Source organism: Crotalus tigris, unplaced genomic scaffold, assembly GCF_016545835.1.
Source record: "Crotalus tigris isolate CLP2741 ecotype Arizona unplaced genomic scaffold, ASM1654583v1 scf7180000017916.3911339, whole genome shotgun sequence".
Taxonomy (NCBI): Eukaryota; Metazoa; Chordata; class Lepidosauria; order Squamata; family Viperidae; genus Crotalus; species Crotalus tigris.
In genome coordinates this window covers 4,764-27,425 of record NW_024096718.1, presented here as the reverse complement: position 1 = coordinate 27,425, position 22,662 = coordinate 4,764, and the positions used below count along the sequence as shown (strand labels likewise).

At 35.6% G+C, this 22,662-nt stretch overlaps 1 protein-coding gene across 3 annotated transcripts in view; it reads left to right on the top strand.

Moving 5' to 3' along the window:
- DPH6 (diphthamine biosynthesis 6) overlaps positions 1–22,162 on the top strand; it is a 244,527-nt gene extending 222,365 nt beyond the window's left edge. The window contains exon 15 of one of the 3 annotated variants that reach the window (XM_039344452.1): positions 22,062–22,162. In XM_039344452.1, the coding sequence (XP_039200386.1) occupies positions 22,062–22,147 (86 nt within the window). In that variant the 3' untranslated portion in view covers positions 22,148–22,162. Of the gene's footprint in view, positions 1–4,344; positions 4,368–21,390; positions 22,020–22,061 lie in introns of those variants that run through there. The other 2 variants (XM_039344453.1, XM_039344454.1) reach the window with 2 other exon arrangements.
- Positions 22,163–22,662: the final 500 nt, after the last annotated feature.

Sequence of the window (22,662 nt, the reverse complement as noted above, 5' to 3'; positions counted from 1 at the left end):
TTTTTTTATTCCTGCCTTTTGATGTTAGTCACCACTTCTACACAGATAATACTGTGTAAAATTTGACGCAGTGAGACATTCTATTTTGGACTGCACAAGGGCTTCCTTTATTCAAAAGATCATGCTATCTAATGATTCAGCCATCACAATTTTGTAATATATAATCATTGAAGTAGAGGAACTGCTCCTGAAGACCAGTCTGCCATTAGATGTAAATACAATTTAAAAGCTTTTCTCAGATCATGCAGGTTAAATATTAACATCATCTGTTCATGAGTGAGTGATGTATAGTATCTACAGGAAATCAATCTATTATAAAGTGATTCTTCACTTGCGTCCTTTCATACACATCTCTGTAATGTGTGCATATGTGCCTGCCAATCTAATATTGGAATTATGTCACATAGGGCTTTACATTCATCCATGGTAATGACAGGGAAAGAGAAGGATCATGAAATCAATGCATAGAATGATCACTATAGAAATGATCTTGTTAGACCGGTCTTTTTGAAACAGATTTGGTGGCCTTTAATTTAAATAAATAACATAATTTTATTCATGATAAAAGAAATCGAACAGAAGAGGTAAGCCATGTTTAAAAAGCAATTTTAAGAAGTAAATTAGTTTAATAAGACTGTCTTTAAGAAACATATCCCAGTTGAGTTGAACAATTCTACTTATCTAAGGACTATATGTATTGTTTATTAGATATTAATTGCATCTACTTCATTAATTTTTCATAAGGCCTGCAGGGCAATTCGATTGTTGTTGCTTAACTCAATTTTAAAAGTACAATTTTAGTTAAATCTCCACGTGAATCTCGTGATTATAAACCAGAATTTTGAACAACTTTAAAGCTGCTTGCTTGCTTTGTAGATAATATATTGAAAAATCAAATAATGGTTGGTCTCTATAACAAATGAACTCTTCACACTTCCATTTAAAAAAACAAAAAAAAAGTTTTGGATACTTCTCTGAATGCCCCTTTGATATCTAAATGTGCATAATTGGCCTCATAATGGTGAGATGTGTAAAATTTCTCCCAGCAAGTTTTGCAATGGTTCTGAAACCTTTTAACTTTTCTTTTGTAAGATTTTACCTGTTTCATTACCTTTGCTCTAAAACTGAGCTTCCCTTCCACTGCTTAATAGCCTGTAGAAATGGGATATGAGAATGCAGTGAAATGTAGAACGCAAAAGGAAATGTGGGTGATGAAATGAAACAATCTATATCAAATGGCAACCAATTGTTCGTTTTAAAATTACATGTTAGTATTAACAATGCTCTACTGCTGTGTTTTAATTGCTCAACTTAGACAGAATTAAGAAAATTCCACAGAGCAAATTTGCCATGCAGCTTCATAAATGTCATCTTCCCTTTACTGTACATTGGTAATATATTGTATAACGAAGCTCACAAGGGCAATTGCTTTTTTAAATTAATCATTTTCCAAAACCATTTGCTTGCCAAGCATTTTAGTCACTCAGCTTCACAGAAATCTTGGAGCTACTCTTAACAGAAGTGGTTCCATCAGGCTGCAACAAAGGATACATGAGAGAATCCGGATTGGCAGGAGTTTGCATTAAGCATGGGAAATAAATACTGACAGAAAGCACAAATTATGTTCAGCATGTGAGAAAGAAAATAAAATGTAAGAAGAGTAATAGTTTGGAATGAGCCTAATGTATAATGTCCAGTCCTGTGCACCATTATGTGTGAATAGTTGGAAGAAGAAGAATATTCACAGACTTGGAGAAATACTACCAGGCTATAGCACTAGTATGGGTAAGAGATTGGATATTATTAAAGAACAGGAGACTACTATGTCTGGAGGGCCATGACCTACAAATAGGATGGCATGCTATATTATGGGATCATAAATATAAAATACATAAATATTTTCGAAGACGCTATATTAGACCAGCTCTTATCGATGTATGGACAAAAATTTGGCAACCAATTTTACCCAAATACCTAGTTGGATCTCACCGTTAGAAATATATGTACACCCAAAATTTACCCAATTAGATAAGATCATAACATATAAAAACATTTTAGATGAAAGAGGGGAATTGAAATCCAGGAAAACCCTCCAGGATGAAGGGATAGAATTAGAATGGTGGGCATACCTGCAACTGCAGGCGAGATATTGAAAAGATAAAAAAGAGTTAGGCATTAAATTAGAACCAATAGAATTGGATAAAATAATATTGGGATCGGAAGATAAAATGATTAAAAAATTATACTACTATTTGTTAGATCTGGCAATGTATGAGGAACAAGTAAAAGTGACTATGTTAAAATGGAGCAAGGATTTTGGTCTTAATTTTGATCTGCATATCTGGCAAGAACTATGGGCAAGAAACAAAAAGCTTACTTTGGACACCTCTTACAAAGAAAACCTCTATAAAAAGTTCTGTAGATGGCATCTCCCACCCATAAGATTAGCTAAAATGTGTCCTAATGTCTCCTCTAAATGTTGGAAATATAATCTGACAATTGGAACATACTATCATATGTGGTGGGAGTGCACGCGAGCTCATGATTTTTGGAACAGGATCAAAGAATGGTTGGAAGAAATATTAGAGCGAGTGGATCTCAAGTTAATGATAGGATTGAAATGTATATATAACTGTACATATAATTGTATATTTAATTGTATTACATAGAAGGATGAGGCTTATATAGAGGTTAAGAATGGTGTATTATTTTTTTGTACCACGAGAAACAAACTATTTGAAATACTTACTCTGGAATGTCACGCTTGTCCATTTTTGTTTTAATTGTATTACAAATAAAAAACTTTTATATTAAAAACAAAGAATATTCACATAAATTCAAGGCATTATTATGTCCTCATATCTACAAAAGAGTGTGGAAAAAGAAAGATAGGGACTGGAAAGGTAAAAGTGCTTAGAGAGAGGAGATGATGATGATGATGATGATGATGATGATGATGATGATGATAATAATAATAATAATAATAATAATAATAATAATAATAAAGTTGAAAGGGACTTTGGAGGTCATCTAGTCCAACCCCCTGCTCAGAGAGGAAACCCTATACCATTTTGGACACATGGCTGTCCCGTCTCTTCTTAAAAACTTCCAGTGTTGGAGCATTCACCGCTTCTGGAGGCAGATTGTTCCACTGGTTAATTGTTCTAACTGTCAGGAAGTTTCTCCTTAGTTCTAGGTTGCTTCTCTCCTTGATTAGTTTCCACCCGTTGCTTCTTGTCCTGCCTTCAAAATAGCTTGACTCCCTCTTCTTTGTGGCAGCCCCTGAGATATTGGAACATTGCTATCATGTCCCCCCTCGTCCTTCTCTTCATGCATCCGAAATAAATGGTACAGGTTTTGCTAACAGATCTCTTTTTTCTGTATTACTTGAACTACCCATGTTTCCCCAAAAATAAGACCCGGTCTTATTTTATTTTTATTTTTTGCCTTAGTCATTAGGGCTTATTTTCAGGGGATGTCTTATTTTTTTTCTTCCATGAACAAGAAGCCTCCCACTACCCCGATACCTGTCTCACCTCACGGTGGCAACACTAACAACCAGCCCACTTCTTCTGCTTGCCCGTAGCCACTCGCCATGAGACAGGTGGGGGGTGGAACTGCCCCATGCTTACTTCAGGGCCCCCATAGCCAGGCCTCCCACGCCCCGATACCTGCCTTGCCTTGAGATGGCAGTCACACAGGCTCCTGCTGGGTGGCCCCGAGATAAGCAGGTGTAGAAAGTGTGGGGCAGCTCCACCCCCACACACACCTGCCTCACCGTGGTGGCACTGCGAGTAACCAGACAGAATGGGCAGGAGGCCAGCTGCGCAGGCTCTTAACAAGGGCTTATTTGGGAGGTAGGGCTTATATTAGGCGCACACATTAAAATCAAGCTAGGGCTTATTTTCGGGATAGGTCTTATTTTCGGAGAAACGTGATATACCTATGCAATGATCATTTTGGTTAGGTCACGTGTGTTTGCCTAGTACAATAGGAGTCCCCAACCCCCAGTCCGTGGACCAGTACTGGGCCACGACATATCAGCAACCAGTCCGCACAAACAAGCAAAGCCTCATCCATCGGATGCAGGCAGCACACAAAACCACACACTTTTTGGCTGTGGAAAAACCTCTCTCCATGGAACTGGTCCCTGATGCCCAAAAGATTGGGGACCTCTGTAGTAGAGTTCAGTCTTTGAAATGATGGACCTAATGGAATTGAGAATCAGTCCAACAAATCTAGAAATGTTGGCTCTGACATGTCAAATAATAAAAGGATTGTTTTATTTTTTGCTTGATATGTTTGGCCATTTATAACATAACTCATTTTGCTTTTCATTTACAGTGTGGTAAGGTGAATAATAAAGAATATTTATCACAACTGAAAAATCCAGTTCATCTATGTTATGAAAATCAAAAACTACCATAAACTGCCTTAGACCAGAATTGCTATCCCTGACTGAGAGAAGAAATCTAGGATTTCAGGCAGAATCTTTTCCAGTTCTTCCTGGCTAGGATTGAAAGATCTTAACTATCCTAAGTGCAAAGCCTGTGCCCCAGTCCTGAGCTGCAGTTGCCCTGCAAATCCGGAAGATCCGATTAATATAGTCCCCCAACCTTCATGAAAACTGGTGGCACAAATTTGGATTAATTTGAGATAGGAAACACATGAACCCTGTAGAGTTAGCTGCTATAAAAGTACATTCTTGAAGAACCAAGGGAGAAAAACCTATTCCTACTCATCATTATTCCATTCACTGTGGTCTGTGATTGTCAAAAAAAAAAAAAAAACAACCAACAACCCACATTAAATATATTAATTGCTCACATTCTATTAACTATCACAGAATAAGATATAGCAAGGACAGATTATTTTGATCAGAACAAACAACTAGCAATTTATCTGCATCTTGAACAAAATTGTAGTGAATTTTCTGATATAGCTTGGTTTAATTGTTTTTATTTTCCCATGTCTGACACGGGAAAATCCACCTGCTGTTTTAAGGTCTCAATTAGTATATTTTTTTTGGTAAAAAAAATTTATTTTCAATTTTACAATACATTACATTCATAAAAATACTTCAGATAAAAAATAAAACAAATTGATAACAAAACTTTCGGTATTGCTCACCCATTTCCCCCCAAACCGCATCCACCCTCTAACCTACTTCCCTCTTTCCCTCTTCTTCCTCTTCCTCACTCTCCCCCTCTCCTCTTTCTCCTCAACCTTCCTACTTGCTTCTCCCCTTCTTCCTATCTTCTCGCTCCGAATGCGGTCCAGGGGAAATGCCCGACCAATTCCTCTCTCCAAATTAAAACATCAATATTATATACAATAAAACTATTTCTACTTATCTGAGCTACTTAAACTTCAACCCATCCTCCCCCGACCCCCTTCCCCCCGTCCCCCCGCCCCCCCACCCCCCTCCCCCCCGACTTCCCAGAGCCAAGTACAGGGTTATACAAACATAATCTATTTAAGTTTACTAATTATACAATAACCAAAATCATACTAACCCTTAACTCTCTTCAAACTTTAACATCATAAGTTTATAAACAAATTCATTACTCATAAAATAAGTGAAACTTTGTAGTTCCATACTTCTTCTGAACATATTCTATCCATCTTCTCCATACATTAAAATATCTCTCTTGTGAATGGTCCTTTAAATAAGCAGAAATTTTAGCCATTTCTGCTCAATTAGTATATTTTGTCAAAGGATAATATATAAAAATATATAGTCAATTTAAGAGTATTCTTAAATACCTTAAATGAAAATTGTTTTCTTTGCCTAATTAGAATTAATGTTAGCATTGAATTAATATGTTAGATAAAAATTGTCCATTAAGTTACTGGGAAATCTTTAACATTAAATAAATAAGACAGATTAGACCATAAAGATATTTTATGATTTTACCATCTTGAGTGTATTGAATATAACATGTCCTTCCATGTACCAAATATGCTATGTTACATATGAACTAAATGCTGTACACTCTGCTCAGAAAATATTCCAATATATATGAGATCATTAAAATAATTCACAGTTGAATTCCACTCTGCTCCAACTGAGCACCCTTGGAAGCTGTGGTCTTGCAATTGAGAGATGTTGATGTATTATTTAATTTATTGCCCTCTTGCAGGTTAAGGAGTGCTGGGGCTGAAGCAGGTCTTTTCCATAAATGTCCTTGGAGCTCTGTAAGACCTCAATACTCTTCTAATTTCATAGAGAAACTGAGACCTGGTTCCTGAGATCTCTTTAGACTATAAAAACAACACACTGGATTGATTTAAAATCCTTATTTTTGTAATGTTATGTTTGAGTTAATATTATTTATTATTATGGTTGGTCGCACAACCAGACAGAAGTTTAGATTGGATTTGGCATTTTTATCCACTTATTTAGTCCTTCCCAAGGAGCTGGGATAGGCAGATGTAGTTTTTTCATGGTGTTAAAGAAATCATAATAGGATGTAAGCTATTCCAAATAAAACTGCCTTCCTCAATTGACTGGTGGTGAAGTTTTCTAATGCCAATGACGCTCAAGTGGCTCTAGATTATATTATTATTATTCTAATCAACAATGTTTATGCTTTTATTATTTGATGTTAGCTACTTGAAATCTTTGGAGCAGAGTAGAATACTACGGTTACTATATTTAAAAACTAAAATATAGTTATGAAATGTATTGATCACCCTAGAACAATCATTTCAATAAAAGCAATCATGTTAAAGCAGATGAAACTTTAAAAATAGATTTAAAAGATTAGTTACGATAATATATTGCATGAGAAGTGCATAAAATTAAAACAGTTCATTTAAAATCCTGGGAGAATAATAACTACGGTCAGGAGAACATTAGGTGGAACTAATAAAAGGACCCTTGGGAAAGGCACAATGTGAGTAATACCCAGGACTTTATAAGCATTTCATAGGAAAAAGTAACCACTGTTCAGTGATATGGAATTTATGTGCAAATGGAACATTTTCAATGAAGTTCTATACTAAAATTCTAGACTTCAGTATGTGAAACCTCCCAAAACCAAGGACAAAAGTTAGCAACATATGATTGTTTCAAGGCACGTGAAAAGTTTCGAAAAGCAACATTGGAAGGCCAGGCAAAATGTATATAGTACTTCAACACAGAAGAGAGAGAAAATCCTGGATGATACTCATATAACTGACGAGGCTGTTAAGACACTTGAACAATTTATTCAAGAAATAAAAGGCTTGACAAACTGAAGAAGTCAAAACCAGATATAAGCATTGGACTGCCCTACCCCCACCTCCAATTAAGGCAGTAATAATGGAAGAAAAAAGGGTTTGAAGAGCATGTGTTTAAAAACATATAAACCAACAAAAGAGATCTTCAGTTACATTATAAGGAAACCAGCCAGAGAAACTATTGGACTATTAGATAATGAAGTAAATGAGATTTTGAAATAATGGATAAATTGTATGAGTTCTTTGTACCTGCTTTTGGACGACACAAGACAAGTATAGATGCCTGAACCAATGTTTCTATGGAGGGAATATGAGGCAAAACAATATAACAAGGGAAAATGTTCTAGAACAGGAGTCTTCAAACTTGGCCCTTTTATGACTTGTGGACTTCAACTCCCAGAATTCTTCAGCCAGGCACACTGGCTGAGGAATTCTGGGAATTGAAGTCCACAAGTCAAAAAAGGGCCAAGTTTGAAGCCCCCTGTTCTAGAACATACAGGAAAAAAGGGGAGGGACAATCACTTTGATCAAATGGCATTTGTTCAAAGAACTTAAAAATACGATTATAGATTTCCTGGCAAAAAATATGTAACTTGTCAAAGTCTGGCTTTTTGTCTCATTTTCGGGAGTTATTTCCAATATTTCATCTGTGAATTACAGCTGTGTACTATTCAGATTAATAATTGAGGCGTATTATTTATCAAATTAGGCATTAATGTTTATTATTTTGTTTTAATTAACCTGGGCAGAACTTATTTGTGTCCAAAACTTTCTTAAGTTTTCCATATCACATTACAGATAGCTATTTGCATTTTATACACAGAATAAATATTTAAATTTATACTGGGTGTAAGGAAACCAACTCTATGAAAAATGTTACATTACTTTCATAGAGTCATTTTTTTCTAGACTTAAAGAGATCAGCCATGCAGCTTTTCCCCCCATAGGCCAATTAACTATTTTGACTGTTTTACGTTCTACTTACAAAATTCCATGAAGAATAAAATTGTATTAGGGACTAATTGGCTGCCAGATGGTATTATTATAACTGGAGCAATGTCTGAAATAATGAAACAGTGTTCTGCACTGTGATTTTAACTATTTCAGGCAACAGGTGATGTTAATAACATTGTTATAATGTATATATTTTTTCTTTTTAAACATATAAAGTCTCTAAAGGCAAGATAATCACATTCAAAAATTGCAAGTTTTTGATCCCTTGATTGGTAAATGAAACCCTTAATCAAAATTTGACTTAACCAAATATTATACAGTACTATTGTACTCCATTTAGAATATCTTTGAAATAATTTTATTGATCCTGCAACCTGAATTTGCAGTTCCATATAAGTATATATAAATGTCATCATTTGAGCCATGATTAGGTCAATTATAACTATAACTGGGCATTCTTTATGTGCTTCTGTTATTTGCTCTTTTACTTAAATTTTGTCAGAGGGAAACCAATTACCGGAAATTTTTCTTGTAAGAATTATCTGTTCCAGATCAACTTTGGTTACATGGAAACACACACACTCTCTCTCTCTCCCTCTCTCTCTCTCTCTCCCTCCCTTCCTCCTCCCTCCCTTCTTCGTTCTTCCCCACATTTCCTTTGGAACCATATATTAAGAGTTTCCAGGGTCAAAAATGTAGAAGGCATGTTCTCCCCATCTGGAGTTGGTTCATAGGGAACCAATTCCTCTGGTCTGATGTCAGAATGGAACAATTGCAGACAAAGATGTCCACAGATAACTAGAATGTTCCTTAGTTCCTGAATTAGAGATATATCAGTTTCTTAATCTTGTCAGAAAGATAATGTGTCCAACAGGCCTTGATAGGTCACAGCTGATACTTTGTTGCCAAAGCGGTCTTATTTATGGACAGGAAGAAAATTATTAATAGGCTTAGAAAAGCCCCAGAATTTTTTTTAAAAAAAGTGGTATATACTTCAAGTTTCTTATTATTACTAGGAGACAAGGCTTCAGATATTTTTTCCAAAAAAAGAGCTTTGTATCTTAACTAGGAAGCTTCTTTTTCCAATTAAGATAGAAGTTCTGAAATCTTTCATTATTCACTTTTCTGTGATTTTATCTCGTTATCTTATCTGTATAACTGAAATGCTGGTCTGTTTACACTGTAATTCCATAAGTCATACTTTTCACATCACAATATTTCATTGTGCAGAGCTGCTTAAGATGGTAAAATGAAATAATAATCTCACAGAAATGGCATGTACTTGTAAGTAATTCTGTTAGGACTGGATTCTAGTAAGCCTGCAGTTTTATCTGTATGTTCTGTGTTTAATCAATGAATAGCATTAAAACCAATAGAAGTATTTCATAGCATACAGCAGAGGTCCCAACCTTTTGGGCACCAGGGACCGGTTCCATGGAGAGAGGTTTTTCTGCGGACCAGAAGGTGCATGGTTTTGTGTGCTGCCTGCATCTCGTGGATGGGGCTTTGCTTATTTGTGCAGACCGGTTGCTGGCATGCTGCAGATCAGTACTAGTCCACGGACCACGGGTTGGGGGCCCCTGGCATACAGAAACTGAAAGGAGCCATTAGAGACATCAAGTCCCATCTACTGCTCAGTGCAAGGATCCAGCTTAGAACATCTCTGAGAAGTGGCTATTCAGCCTGCCTGAAGGCCGCATTTATCTTTTTTTTTTTTTTAGTTTGCTAATTCATATCTTTGGTGAATGGCTGTTATCAGCAAAAGGCTTTTTGCTGACATTCAAACAGAATGGGCCTTGCAGTAACTTAAGGCCATTGGTATCCTGCAATCAAGGGGGATCAGGAACAGATCACCTTGTGTGTAATGCCTCTTCATGTATTTAAGAATCTCTGTCACTAGTAATACTCAGTCATTGTTTCTCAAGGCTGAACATACCCAGTTTCCTGAACCTTCCCATTACTTTTCTTTACACCTATTTCAGTTTCACTGCCTCTTTTTTAAAAAAAATATAAGAATATTTAAAGTAATTGTTTGACCAATGCAAAACATAGTGAAATGATTGCTCCTTGAGATTTGGAAACTAATATAAATGCAAGCTAATGTTGCATTTGCTACTTGGCAGTGACTTCACACTACTGATCTCGCTCGACAATTCCAAGTTCCTTTTCACAGTCTTAAGTATCTCTCAATCAGATCTACTGTATTTTATTTTTTTCTGAGTGAAGAATTTTTCATTTCTATTGATTAACTATCCTCCTAACTATTAAATTTTATTTCAACACAATTTTGTGAACTATCAAGTTTTTCTGAATCTTGGCTTCTGTCCTCATCTCATTTGTGTTTTAAGCGGTAGATTTGTGAAGCATATACCCCCATCTCTGTTCAAAATTATTAATTGACATTTTTAAGAGTGTCGGTCTCAGATTAAACCCTTTGCCTTCTTTCCAGTTGAGATGTCATTCTAAACTGATGAGGAATTATTAAAAATTAAAAATTTGTCTCTGAATACAATTTATAGACCAGCTGTGATCCAACCCATATTTAACTAACTTCTTCATTAGAATATCATGCAGTACTTTAGCAAATACTTGTCTAAATCTAGATACATTTATGTCCAGTGCATTTCTATACTAAGTTACTTAGTCAAAACAGGAAATAAGATCAAGTAAGATTTGTTCTTAATAAATCCAGACTGACTCCTTTCTAATCACTGCATAGTTTTCCTTATAAATAGGTCACTTTGTCATCTATTGTGCTATCTTCCCAGATATTGATATCAGATTAACTGGTCAAGAATAACAGAATAACAGAGTTGGAAAGGACCTTGGAGGTCTTCTAATTCAAACCTCTGCTCAAACAGGAAACCCTATATATATATATATATATCAGACATGGCTGTCCAATCTCTTCTTGAAAACCTCCAGTGATGGACCACCCATACCCACAAGCAAGCTGTTCCATTGATTGATTAATCAATGATTGATTCCTTGGTCCACCTTTATCCACTTTTCAATAAAGTGGATAAAGACATCTGATATTTCAGTCATCTGATATTTTCACCCACTCTTCATGTTTTCTCTATAGTTAGAAGCTCCTTCAAGCCTTTGACAAGGTTCACTTAATCTGGCTTGTGGACTTTTTTGAATACATTCAAGATCAAGAGGTATCATTTTTTTGCAGTACTCGCTAAGAATATGTTAGTATGTTAGAGAGAGAGAAAGAGAGAGAGAGAGAAAGAGAGAGAGAGACTGAATATTCTTCAATTGCAGTTTCATATACCAAATTAATGCTATTGCATAACATTCTTAAATGCCCTCTTTTTATAACAAAATTTATGGTCTCATATTTAAAGAATTGTTTGCTTTTTTTCACTCTTCTCAAAATTACAAGAAAATATATAGCGAATTATTTCAGAAATAGGACTTAAATTTAAGAGATGTTAAGCAAATATAGGCCAAAATATAGAAAATCTCTTGACTGTCATGAGAATCTTTGCATATATATGCTTGTGCTGTGAATTGGTATTGTAAGTGAAAGAGAAAGATGGTAGAAAAGGGTTGCAGTCTAATAAGTTTAGTGTATAGGTTCTGTTCAGCCCATAAACTCATTATTCATGCAGGAAGCAAGTGTTTAATGATTAAGACCCCAAGGGTTTACCTGATAAAATAATCTGCATTTCTAAGGAAAATGTAAGAAGCGAAACTAGAACACTGCTTTTTATTTTTTACAAAACAATATCCTCAATTTCCCTATCCGTTGGCTTTCTCAGTTGGATATATGTATTGTGCAGTCTTAATCTAATAATGGCTAATTATGCAGTTGTTTATCAGCTCGTTTGAAACATTCTGAAATTCAGTCTAGCTCAGCAAATTGCTTGTGCTTAAGGCATCTCTGCATTCAGAAATTATAATATCCCCAGAAGGTAAAGAATTAATAATAAAAATCCCCTCTTGTAAAAGATTATCATTGCAGAGCAAATGGAGCACATCCTTTTGCTGGTGCATTTAATAATACCTTTTTTATTACACAAACACGAAATATGCACACATATGGAAAGCACACAATAAGTACCATTAACAGGTCAACATTAGCACCACTTCCATCAAATGCTGATCTGAAGGCCCAGTAGGTGGCCAAAAAAGTCTCTATTTTTCCTCCCAGATCTTACAATTTAAAAAAAAAAATGGTTTTGGTGACATTTGGTGAATAACCAAGGTCTCTCTCTCTCTTTCTCTCTTCCTCTCTCTTCCCCCTCCCCCCCCCCGTGTAAAAATATCCTTTTTTTAACAGTACAATTATCTCTCCAGCAACCTGGAGTTTCCTTGATCTCCCATTAAATCCAAGATTTGGTATATGAAGTCATTCCCCCTAGTATTTTTCTCATTTATTGGGATGTCTTCACACACGGTGAAACTGCAGAATAATGGAAAGCTGAGTAGGAAGACCAGTAATAGAATGCTTTTACATCTGCAATAATAAAATAAGCTAACAATCAAGAAAAATTCAAAGGAGTTCTTTAAACACATAAAATGAATATAAAATTTATTTTGTATTCATTTATTTATTTTGGGATTGGGGACAGCAAAAAAAAAACTTGAAAGTTATTATTGATGACACAAGGCAAGTTTCAGCACAAATCTACCACCAATCGAATTTGCCACCAAGAATGTGACTTAATATGCTTTTTTATTATAACCATGCCTAACTAGGTATTATCCAGATGTATTGGTATATAAATATTTTTATTACCAGATGTTTCTATTATTCAGAGTCAGCATAAGCATGATAAAAGGCCATGCTAGGCATCTGGAGGGCCTGAAGAAGCAGCTGTATAAGGCCCTTGTTTCTCAGATATAAGTAGAATGGTATACCATTTTTTATTGGAACATATTTGCACTCCTTAAATTTAGTTTCAAAGAAATCTGTTCTTTTATTTTTATTTAGTCTCGCTCTTCTTTACTGTGTGAACCTGATTCTCAGTAGATAACTAACCTTTCCTTAATGAGGGTGCAGATCATGTGGAGGCATAAATTTAACACCTTTCTACAGGTTCTTTAAGGGAAATTTCTTTTTTAAAGATTCCACTGCAACTGCAAGACAGTACAAAAGATCTTATCATCAGATGAAGATACACAGAATGATAATCTTGGTGTCTTGGAAAGAGCTAGTCAGTTGTGGATAGATTGCAGTCTGCATTTATAAATTGCAGTTACAATTCTAATCTTAAGAAACATTTTCTTTGGTTGCATACACGATCCTCCTGCAGGTGGCTGTGGGACCACTACAGGCATATTTTGTATTGAGTACAGGTATGATTTGTATAGGACTTGTCTAAGAGGCAATTCCAATATACTTCGGTGGGGCTTGCTCAGGGCCTTGTATGCCTGTTCCCTGCTACCAACCTTTTTATTCTTGTTGACTAGAGTATCCTACCGGGCTATATTATGAGCTGTCTGAAATATGAATACCTTTTTGTTTATAAAATGTACTTAGAGAAGTAATGAATGTGAACTGAACAAGGAGGAGGCAGTTCATTTGGAAGACCCATCCAGAGTGTGCAAGTGAAACAAAAGTCATTTTGTTCAGAACTTCTAGCCTGAATTATAGTTTTAGTAATCAGTATCTATCCAGCTTCTCTGTCTTTTTGGGGTTAATATACTGCGTGGAAGAGACTTATACCACAAATTTTATAAGCCTGCAATAAAACTATAACAACTCTTGTATTGAATTATTTAAGTTGTATACCATTGTAAAAAGGAGAGAAAGTTTTATTGACTTGATGGCAGAAAAAATTATGATAAAGCGTAAAATGTATTGTTGCTGATTACTAGAGCAATGTCTACTGATTTAGCATATTATAAATCTTTAGTTTACCTTCAGAATAAAACATTTTATGAGAAGGGCCTTCTTTAAATAAAATGCTGGTCCTTGTTAAGGATGAACCTAGAATACAATTCTAATTTGCAAACAAATCTTCAATGTTTGACTGGCAAAAAAACTGTCTTAGAGGCCAAGGTGAAGGCAGATACTGAAAGTGTGAAGGATCCATGGATTTAAAACTTGAAGATTTCCCCAGAGAGAAATGGAATATAGGAAAATAAATAACTGAACATTGTATTTTCAATAACAAGTGTACTGCTTTAATATTTTGCTATATAGGTTGCAGTACAGGAAAACAATGATTTGAAATCAAGATACAGAGTTCAGAACTCTTTCAAAATGCAGCTATTATTTACATTAGTTACTGAACTTTAAACAAGACATTAACAGAGATGTTTATTTTTCATAAAGTCAGTTTAAACATTACATTTTATAGTCATACGGTTTTCTTTGTATCAGTCTCCAATTCTTGAACAATAGTATGCCAAAATGAACATATCTTTATTATGGAAATGTTTGAACTGATTTAGTTTGATAATTATTTTAAATAATACTTAGCATTTATATAACATACTTATAGGTTTAATCTAAATTGTATTTGTGATCTCAGGTTATATACCTATAGCAGTGTTTCCCAAACTTGACAATTTTAAGGCATGTGGACTTCAACTCCCAGAATTCCACAGCCAGCAATGCTGGCTGTGGAATTCTGGGACTTGAAGTCCACATGCCTTAAAATTGTCAAGTTTGGGAAACACTGACCTATAGAATGGATCACGAGAGTTATCTCTTAATTTTATTTGCAAATGTCAAGTAATTTCCTTGTTATATTCCAGAAAATAATTATTTTTTCCTTCTCATAGGTACATTTTTGAAACCTGGTACCACTAAGGTCTAGGAATTTCTAGCTTTGAGGCACCCTAAATGAGGTTTTAATCAACTTACAAATTAGTCTTTTTTTTAATTGGTCCAGTGAAATTCATGATCTCCCCAGAAAAGATTTTGGAACCTGCAGTACATTCCTCCCATTCTTAATGATTTATTCTTGAAAGAAGAATCATTTTGTCACAATATTCATTGACAAATTAATGTCCGTAGTTTAAAATATTAGTGATTACCATAGACTGATGGCGACAATGAAGCATTTTGCTTCATTTTGAAACTGACATCTCTTATTAGATGCTTTATTTCTCTCCAGCAATGTTGCCACCTTTATTAAAGCTAGACTCTCTGATCATGGGTCAGGGTTGTTGTTGTTTCCTCCTGAAATAGGTACTAAAATAAATCAAAATATTGTTCTGCCCTGCCGTGCATCTTGGCCCTTCTATTTATGGTGAAAGCTTCCTTGCCAAGATAAAGGTCAGCTCTTCATCACTAGCCTGCATGCTTCCCAAAAGTGATTAGAATGTCATATTAGTTTCCATTCTCAGCATCTTTTGTTTCATAAATCCAGTATTGACTAGAGCCAACATTCACTTTTAGCCTTTGCCAGAAATGTGGTTGAAAGCTTCAGGAATCTGAACTGCTGTTTCCCACGGTGAACAAAAAGCTAAATAGTTATTGATTCTTCTGCGAGATGTGTCACAGATGCCAAACCATGAAATATGAGCAGAAATAACCTGAGGGCTGAGAGGGGAGACAACCGCTGGCATCTCCAGACAGAGCAAGAGAAATGCCTAGCAAAACTCTGGAGAACTGTTTCAGTCAATATCAGTTGTAATGGTTAGCTGGGTCAGTAATCTGACTCAACATTAAGCAGGTCCCTCCATTTCTTTATTTAATCATTTGCCCTAATCTGTCTCACAAGTATTACTTCATTGCTTGCTTGGCTGCCACTTCCTCTCCTATTCTGCTAAAGAAACATTTAAAAGAAGTGTTCCCAGGAGATTTTGATTTGGATGTTCATCACTAATGGAGTCCTATATTCCACAGATTTTAAATTTGATGTTCTTCACACATTGTACCTTCATGTAGCCCCTGGAAACATACAAAGATGTGGCTTAAGAAATCAATATTAATTCCCTGGGCACTTTGAAGGGCATATAGTTCCTGGCTAGCTTGTGCTGCTTTTTTGTCATTCCAGGTATATTCTGCCCCCCCCCCCAAAAAATATGCTTGTTTAATTAAGGAGCATCTGATTTCTTCCACAATCTTTGTCAGATGTTGATGTAGCCATATTAGAAGATGTCTCTTCTACCTGGCAGTCTTCTGTTTGACCCATAAACATTTGCTGAGCATATTTGGATGATGTAGTTTATCATGCATTTAGTTTTGATTGTTTCTACATTGTTTAGGAATTGTGTACATATAGTCATGTGTACCATCTCTCATGGATGACTGGAATGAAATTTCTTCCATTTTTTTTCTTTTTACATAAGTCACCAGATATAGTAATAACAATTTCTCATAATTGCCAAACCGGTTGTGGGATTAAACCAGTGAGCTAAGAATAGGTTGTGTATTCCACAAGCAAACCCAAGAGCTATCTCTTGCCCTTTTCCATTTTGATTAAAATGTTCAAGGAAGTCAACACTGGATCAACAAATCGTATACTTACTGTGCTCAGTGTGGTGATTACTGCTTTTCTCACTGAATGTAGTTTACAGTCATGGTGAAGACTTAATTTAATCTCTAAACCTGAATGTGAAATGAGGAATGTGAAAAGCTAATAGCCTTCTAATACTATTGTTGACAAGTTGTCACTTAGGTTAATGACAGCTTTTTTTTTGGCAAGTCAGATATTCACTTTATCTTATTTACTATGATAGTTTTATTTATCTTCTACTTTTTGGCTTAGAGAGCAATAAAACACATTATGAAATGGTTCTTCTCTTTTTGGAAAGCCACAAAGTTAACAAAAAGAGTAAAACCATTTTAAAATGTGTTCAACAAAATAAATCAAAATGAGCTGCATAATGGTTATTTTCACTCACTTTCAGGGGTGCTATTAAAGTGAATTCAGTGTTTATCAATAATTATTGGGCATATCTGAGACCATAACAATGTTATCTTCTAAATAATTTCACATCCATTCTGATATGTTGTGTATTACTCTCTAAAATGGGAATATCTTTTAAAGGATGCATGTAATATATTCCCAATGTATAATCAGTCCATTGTTCTTCCTGCATGCAAAATATTTTCTTTTTTTCCAACAATTTGCATCACTATTTAATCAGTTTTCCATATTCCCACCATGCTTCTTTATCATTCACAGTGTAATTCTGGAGACTTGTATGAGATCAGATGTGTATTGTAGTACTGTCTTCAAATGGGCCTTGATATGTAACTTTCTAAAAATTCCATTTGCTTGAAGATTTAGTAGACTGGGATTACAGAAGCTATAAAAAGGAACCTATTGATATCCTAAGAAAAATATTTCTGAAGTTAATATTTGCTTTAGCTAAATGTCATATTATGTCTCAGAGAATATTTTTTTTACTTTGGAGAACACTTTCTTTGTAATGCAAAAATTGTTAAAAAAAATGTTCCCCATGTATTTTGGAATCTTTTTAACTAACACTCATCTCAAATGATACTCTTTATGTATTTAAACAAACCCAAAGCCCTACACCTAATGTCATGTGCAGTTGCCCTCCATGGCTTGGAGCCAGAAATTCTGTTTTTCTTCTGAAAATGGGTCACATATAAGAAGAATGAGACAATAATCTGAGCGTTTATATTGTGTTTTCTTGAGTGTTCCAAGTACTTTGCATACATTATCTTGAATGTTCAAAGTACTTTGCATATATTATCTCAGTAATCATCCAAACCACTCTGGAAAATAGACCAATATTATTATGCTGTAATGCACTTGAGACAATAAAGTAGACAGAATAGCTTGTTTAAGACCAGTTGGTTAGTTTATTATTGAACTGACTATGAACCCGGGATTTCAGTGCAGGCTTTAGACATGCACTATAACAATTTCCATGTGTTGGGCAAGGATTGCTTTTCTATATGTGCTTTACTCTTTATATATTCACATATTTGAGAAAAGAATATTAAATGATTGGAAATTTTTAAAAGTTCTCATGCATTTGTTTCCTATTTTATTGTATTGGTAGTCCTCAACTTACAACAGTTCATTTAGTAACTATTCAAAATTATGACGACACTGAAAAAAATGACGTATGACCATTTTTCACACTTACAACCTTTGTAGCATCCCCATGATCATGTGATCAAAATTCAGATGCTTGGCAATTGACTCATATTTACGATGGTGGCTGTGTCCCAAGGTCACCTTTTGCAACCTTTTGACGAGCAGACTCAATGGGGAAGCCAGATTCACTTAACAACCGTGTTACCAACTTATCAACTGCAGTGATTCACTTAACAACTGTGTCAAGAAAGTTCGTAAAATGGGGCAAAACTCACTTAACAAATGTCTCACTTAACAGAAATATGGGGCTCAATTCTGGTCATAAGTCAAGGACTACTTGTATTGACACTGTAAAAAAGTATCTCAGCAGGCAGGAGCATTTGGGTAATTTTAGATTGAGGCTAAGCTACCTAAATAAGAGAAGCCACCAAAGAATTCCAGAGTTATAGGACACGACAGTGTTTTTCAATACTGGCAACTTTAAAATGTGTGAACTTTAAGCACAAACTTTAGGCATACTAGTAGCCCCCAACTGACAACTATTAACTTTGCAAACACTCAAAGTTATATCAAAAAGTGTCTTATAAGTGGTCCTTGCACTTACAGCCATTGTAGTATCCTCACTGTCACGTCATCATAATTTGGGCACTTGGCAACTGGCGTGTATTCACGATGGTTGCAGTGTCCTGGGTTCATGTGATCACCGTTTGCAACTTTCCCAAATGCTTTCCAGCAAGCAAAGTCAACGGTGGAAGCCAGATTTCCTTAGCAGCCAACTGATTCATTTAACAACTGCAATGATTTACTTAACGACCATGGCAAAAACAAAGGTCCTAGAGTCAGGCACAACTCATTTAATGACCACCTTGCTCAGCAATGGAAATTCTGTTTCCTGTTGTGGTTGTAAGTCAAGGACTATGTGTACACTATAATAATGTCCATGTATCAGATAAGGATTTTTTTTCCCCTGTATTAAATTAAACAGCTAACAATATTGGTCGAATAACATGAAAGTAGCTATATATAATTAAAAATAATCCAGTACATAAAATGGTGAAATGAACAAGACAATTAAAACAACCAAAAATCCAAGTTGCCATCATTTTCTAAAGGCAAGCAGAATTGGAGCCTGTTATACATACATACATATCACACAAAAACACGTACAAATATATATATATATATATATATATTAACAACATCTCTGTTGTGGGCTACTTATATATAGCTACCTGTATGCTAGGAATTTTCAGCTTTGAAACTACTTGGCCAAGAGTATAATGAAACCTAGCAAATGTTAAATTTATTACTTGTTTTAAAACCATCCTGGGATATTATATTGCCTAATAGGCACTGTTACAGCAGAGTCCACGTGTATCCGTTAAAGGACATATTTGCTTCAGTATGTCTCATGGCAGCTACTTCTGGGAGGGGGAGGAAAGAAAGTGAATATTGACTTAGGAGGGGTATCAGATTGATGACCTTACCTTGGAATAAAAATAGTGAAATAAAGAGGGCAAAAAAGGAGCTTTCTAAACATTACTCTAGCAAAGTTGCCCTCTCTCATCTAAAAGCTTTACTTCTCACGTTTCAGATTTTGCAAATTGTGCTTAGGCAATCTCAATGCTAGCCAGCGTTGGGACTGTATACAGTTATCAACAATTAGACATCTGTCACAGCAATGTCTATGGAGATTCTTAGTCATCCAGAACATGGTTATCTCAAAGATGCTTTTCAAAAGGCAGCTGGACTTTCTTGGGTTTTTTTCCTTGAAAATGTTTTGTTTCTTATCCAAGAAGCTTCTTCAGAACATGGATGAGCAGCAAAATGTTTTCAAGGGGAAAAAAAACAAGAAAATCCAGTTGCTTTTGAAAAGCAGCCTTCAGTGCCACAGCAATAATTTGTGGCTTCTCTAGCTGTGTGGCTCAAGATACGCAATTATAGTTTGGGTTATAAAAAGTTCATTGGAGGAAAAAAATTCAGCATTACAGTATTGCATAATTCCATGCATAAATCCACCCAATGGGGTATTTTTGACAATGTATGCATACCAGCAAATATCATGTAATATTTGAAAAAAATTATCCGGGTCCAATTCAAAATGTTCGTTATCCCCTTTAAAGCCCTTCATGGCATGGGTCCAGCGTGTCTGAGGAACTAGCTCATTTCAATGAGATGAGCCTGCCCCACCTGTACCACAGAAGAGGCATACTATGGACCCTGTCAGTCAAGGAATTTCAGCTGGTGAGGTCCAGAAAAACTTTTTCTCCCATGACACCTGCTCTCTGGAACATTCTGCCATCCCCAAGGTGAGATCTGCCACCCATCATTTGGCTTCTGAAAGGCCTTGAAGGCCTGCCTCTGCCTGCTGGCATGAGACCCCAATGAGAAAGTAGCATCTTGGATGTGATTAATGGATTAGACCACCTTGGCAGCTTGAAGAAGTATGGACTTCAACTCCCAGAATTCCCAGCCAGCAGGGTTGAAGTCCACATATTTTCAAGCTGCTAAGGTTGAGAAACATTGGATTAGACAGACACCTCCCACCTCTTCCCAGTGTGCACTTTGCTTCCTTCCTCCAATTTTGGTTAATTGAAAATCTCAGCAGCTTTCATTCCCAGAATTCCCCAGCCAGCAGGCAGGAGGTGAAGTTCACACATCTTAAAGTTGCTGTGATTGAGAAATGGTGATGATTGCTGTTCCTCAATGGTATGATATGGTTTTTGAATATCCAGAAAAAGAAGGAGTTTTTCCTGAGTTGTTTCTGATTTAGTCAGAAACAAGTCATTGTTAAAAGAATGGCTGGTATGTTCCCACTCCTTTTTCTTTGAATTACAGGGTTTAGTGCGCACAAGTCCCATAGAGTCCACAAAGCTCTAATTAACACCCACAGTGAAATATCTTTTGTTAAACTGGTCATTAAGCACACTTTTCTGTAGGAAAAAAACATGTTAGCTTGGTGGTCTAATGAAGGGATATACTGCCAATGCTGACAGGCTCATAATTGAACTAACTCTAAAAATAACATATGTGCCTTTACCTTTTTTTTTTCCAGGCCTTGAAAAAAATATATTAATAATTAACTATATACTTTGCTTTAAGAGAAATTCAAGAGATTTTTACTTCCTGAATAAAATGACTTAACTCTCGGAAAGTATTGTGCCCTGTGCATTGGTTTCTTTTTTGCTTGTTGAACTGCCCTTTGCCTCCTCTTCACCTCCCATAGAAACTCGCCTGCCAGTTAAGATCAGCTTCGCAGGTCCTTCTCTGGGGGCATCTCTCAATTAGAATTAGGTGAGTGGTAACCAGAGGAAAAACAATACCCCCCCTCCTCAGGATATTTCTATTCACCATCATTATAGCTCAGATGCCAACAGCACCTTGATGTCAAGCTTGTAATGTTTATAATAAGGTGATAAAATGATTGAATGTCTTTGTTGCTCTCAGAATGGAACAGTCAAAGATCATTTCTCAGTGGCCTGGCCCCCACGGTTTTGGCAGTACGGTTCTGGTTTTTGAAACGATGCCAATGCTAACAGGGTCGGGCGGGAATCATCTTATAGTCCTTCACACTGAATACAGAAATGAAAAACATTTTTCTTCTTTAACTTAGCACCATTCGACTTCGCTGCATGAGTAATTAGAATTGGCTGAATTTTGGCCAGCTCTGTCTGTATCCTTTTTCACGTTAGCCAGCATATAGGCAGAGTTTTAATTGGGCTTAATTCAGCTAGCCTATATATGTTGTTTTTATTGGCTAGACCTTGCCGGTTGATTGCAAGGAATTTGTGCATGTTATGCATAGGCTTTTATTTGTGTGATAAAAATAGCTTTATTGAGTGACCCACCAAGATTCCAAAATATTTTCAAGAAATCTGCAAATTTTTTTTTTTACAGAAGACAGCACAGGGAAAGCTGTGAACAGAATGCACATTCTGCAGAAAAAGCAACAATGTGAAGTTTCTTTTCCTAGCAAAAAGTAGGAAGCTGCTGTCTTTATTTCCAGAAAAAAACTTAATGATTGATGTATAAAATGCAAAGAGAAGATTGAGAGAATGTCTCTTATGTCTCATGATTGATAGATAGATTGATTATATTTCTACCAATTGCAATCTAACTAGAGTCTTGGCAGTTTCCAACAAATAAGATAAAGCAAAAATAATAAAATATAACCATAACACATATAATGCAGATACTCTCATAGATATCCAAGACAACAATAATGACTGAAATACAGAATATCATAAGGTTAATACATATGGTAAATTTTTATTAAAGTCAACAGTTAAAGTATCCATATTGATTTTCTAAAAGCAAGAAAAGAATTATGGGAGATGCAACTCCTGAAGGACAGTGTTCGGTAGTCTGAGAAAACTCACAGGATAAATCTCTTTCTGACAGGTGAGAAAGATAAGCCCAGAAAGTAGAAGCCTCTTTCTGAAGATTTTAATTGTAGAACAGGTTGATAATTGCAGAAGAGGTGCCTCAATCAGATCTA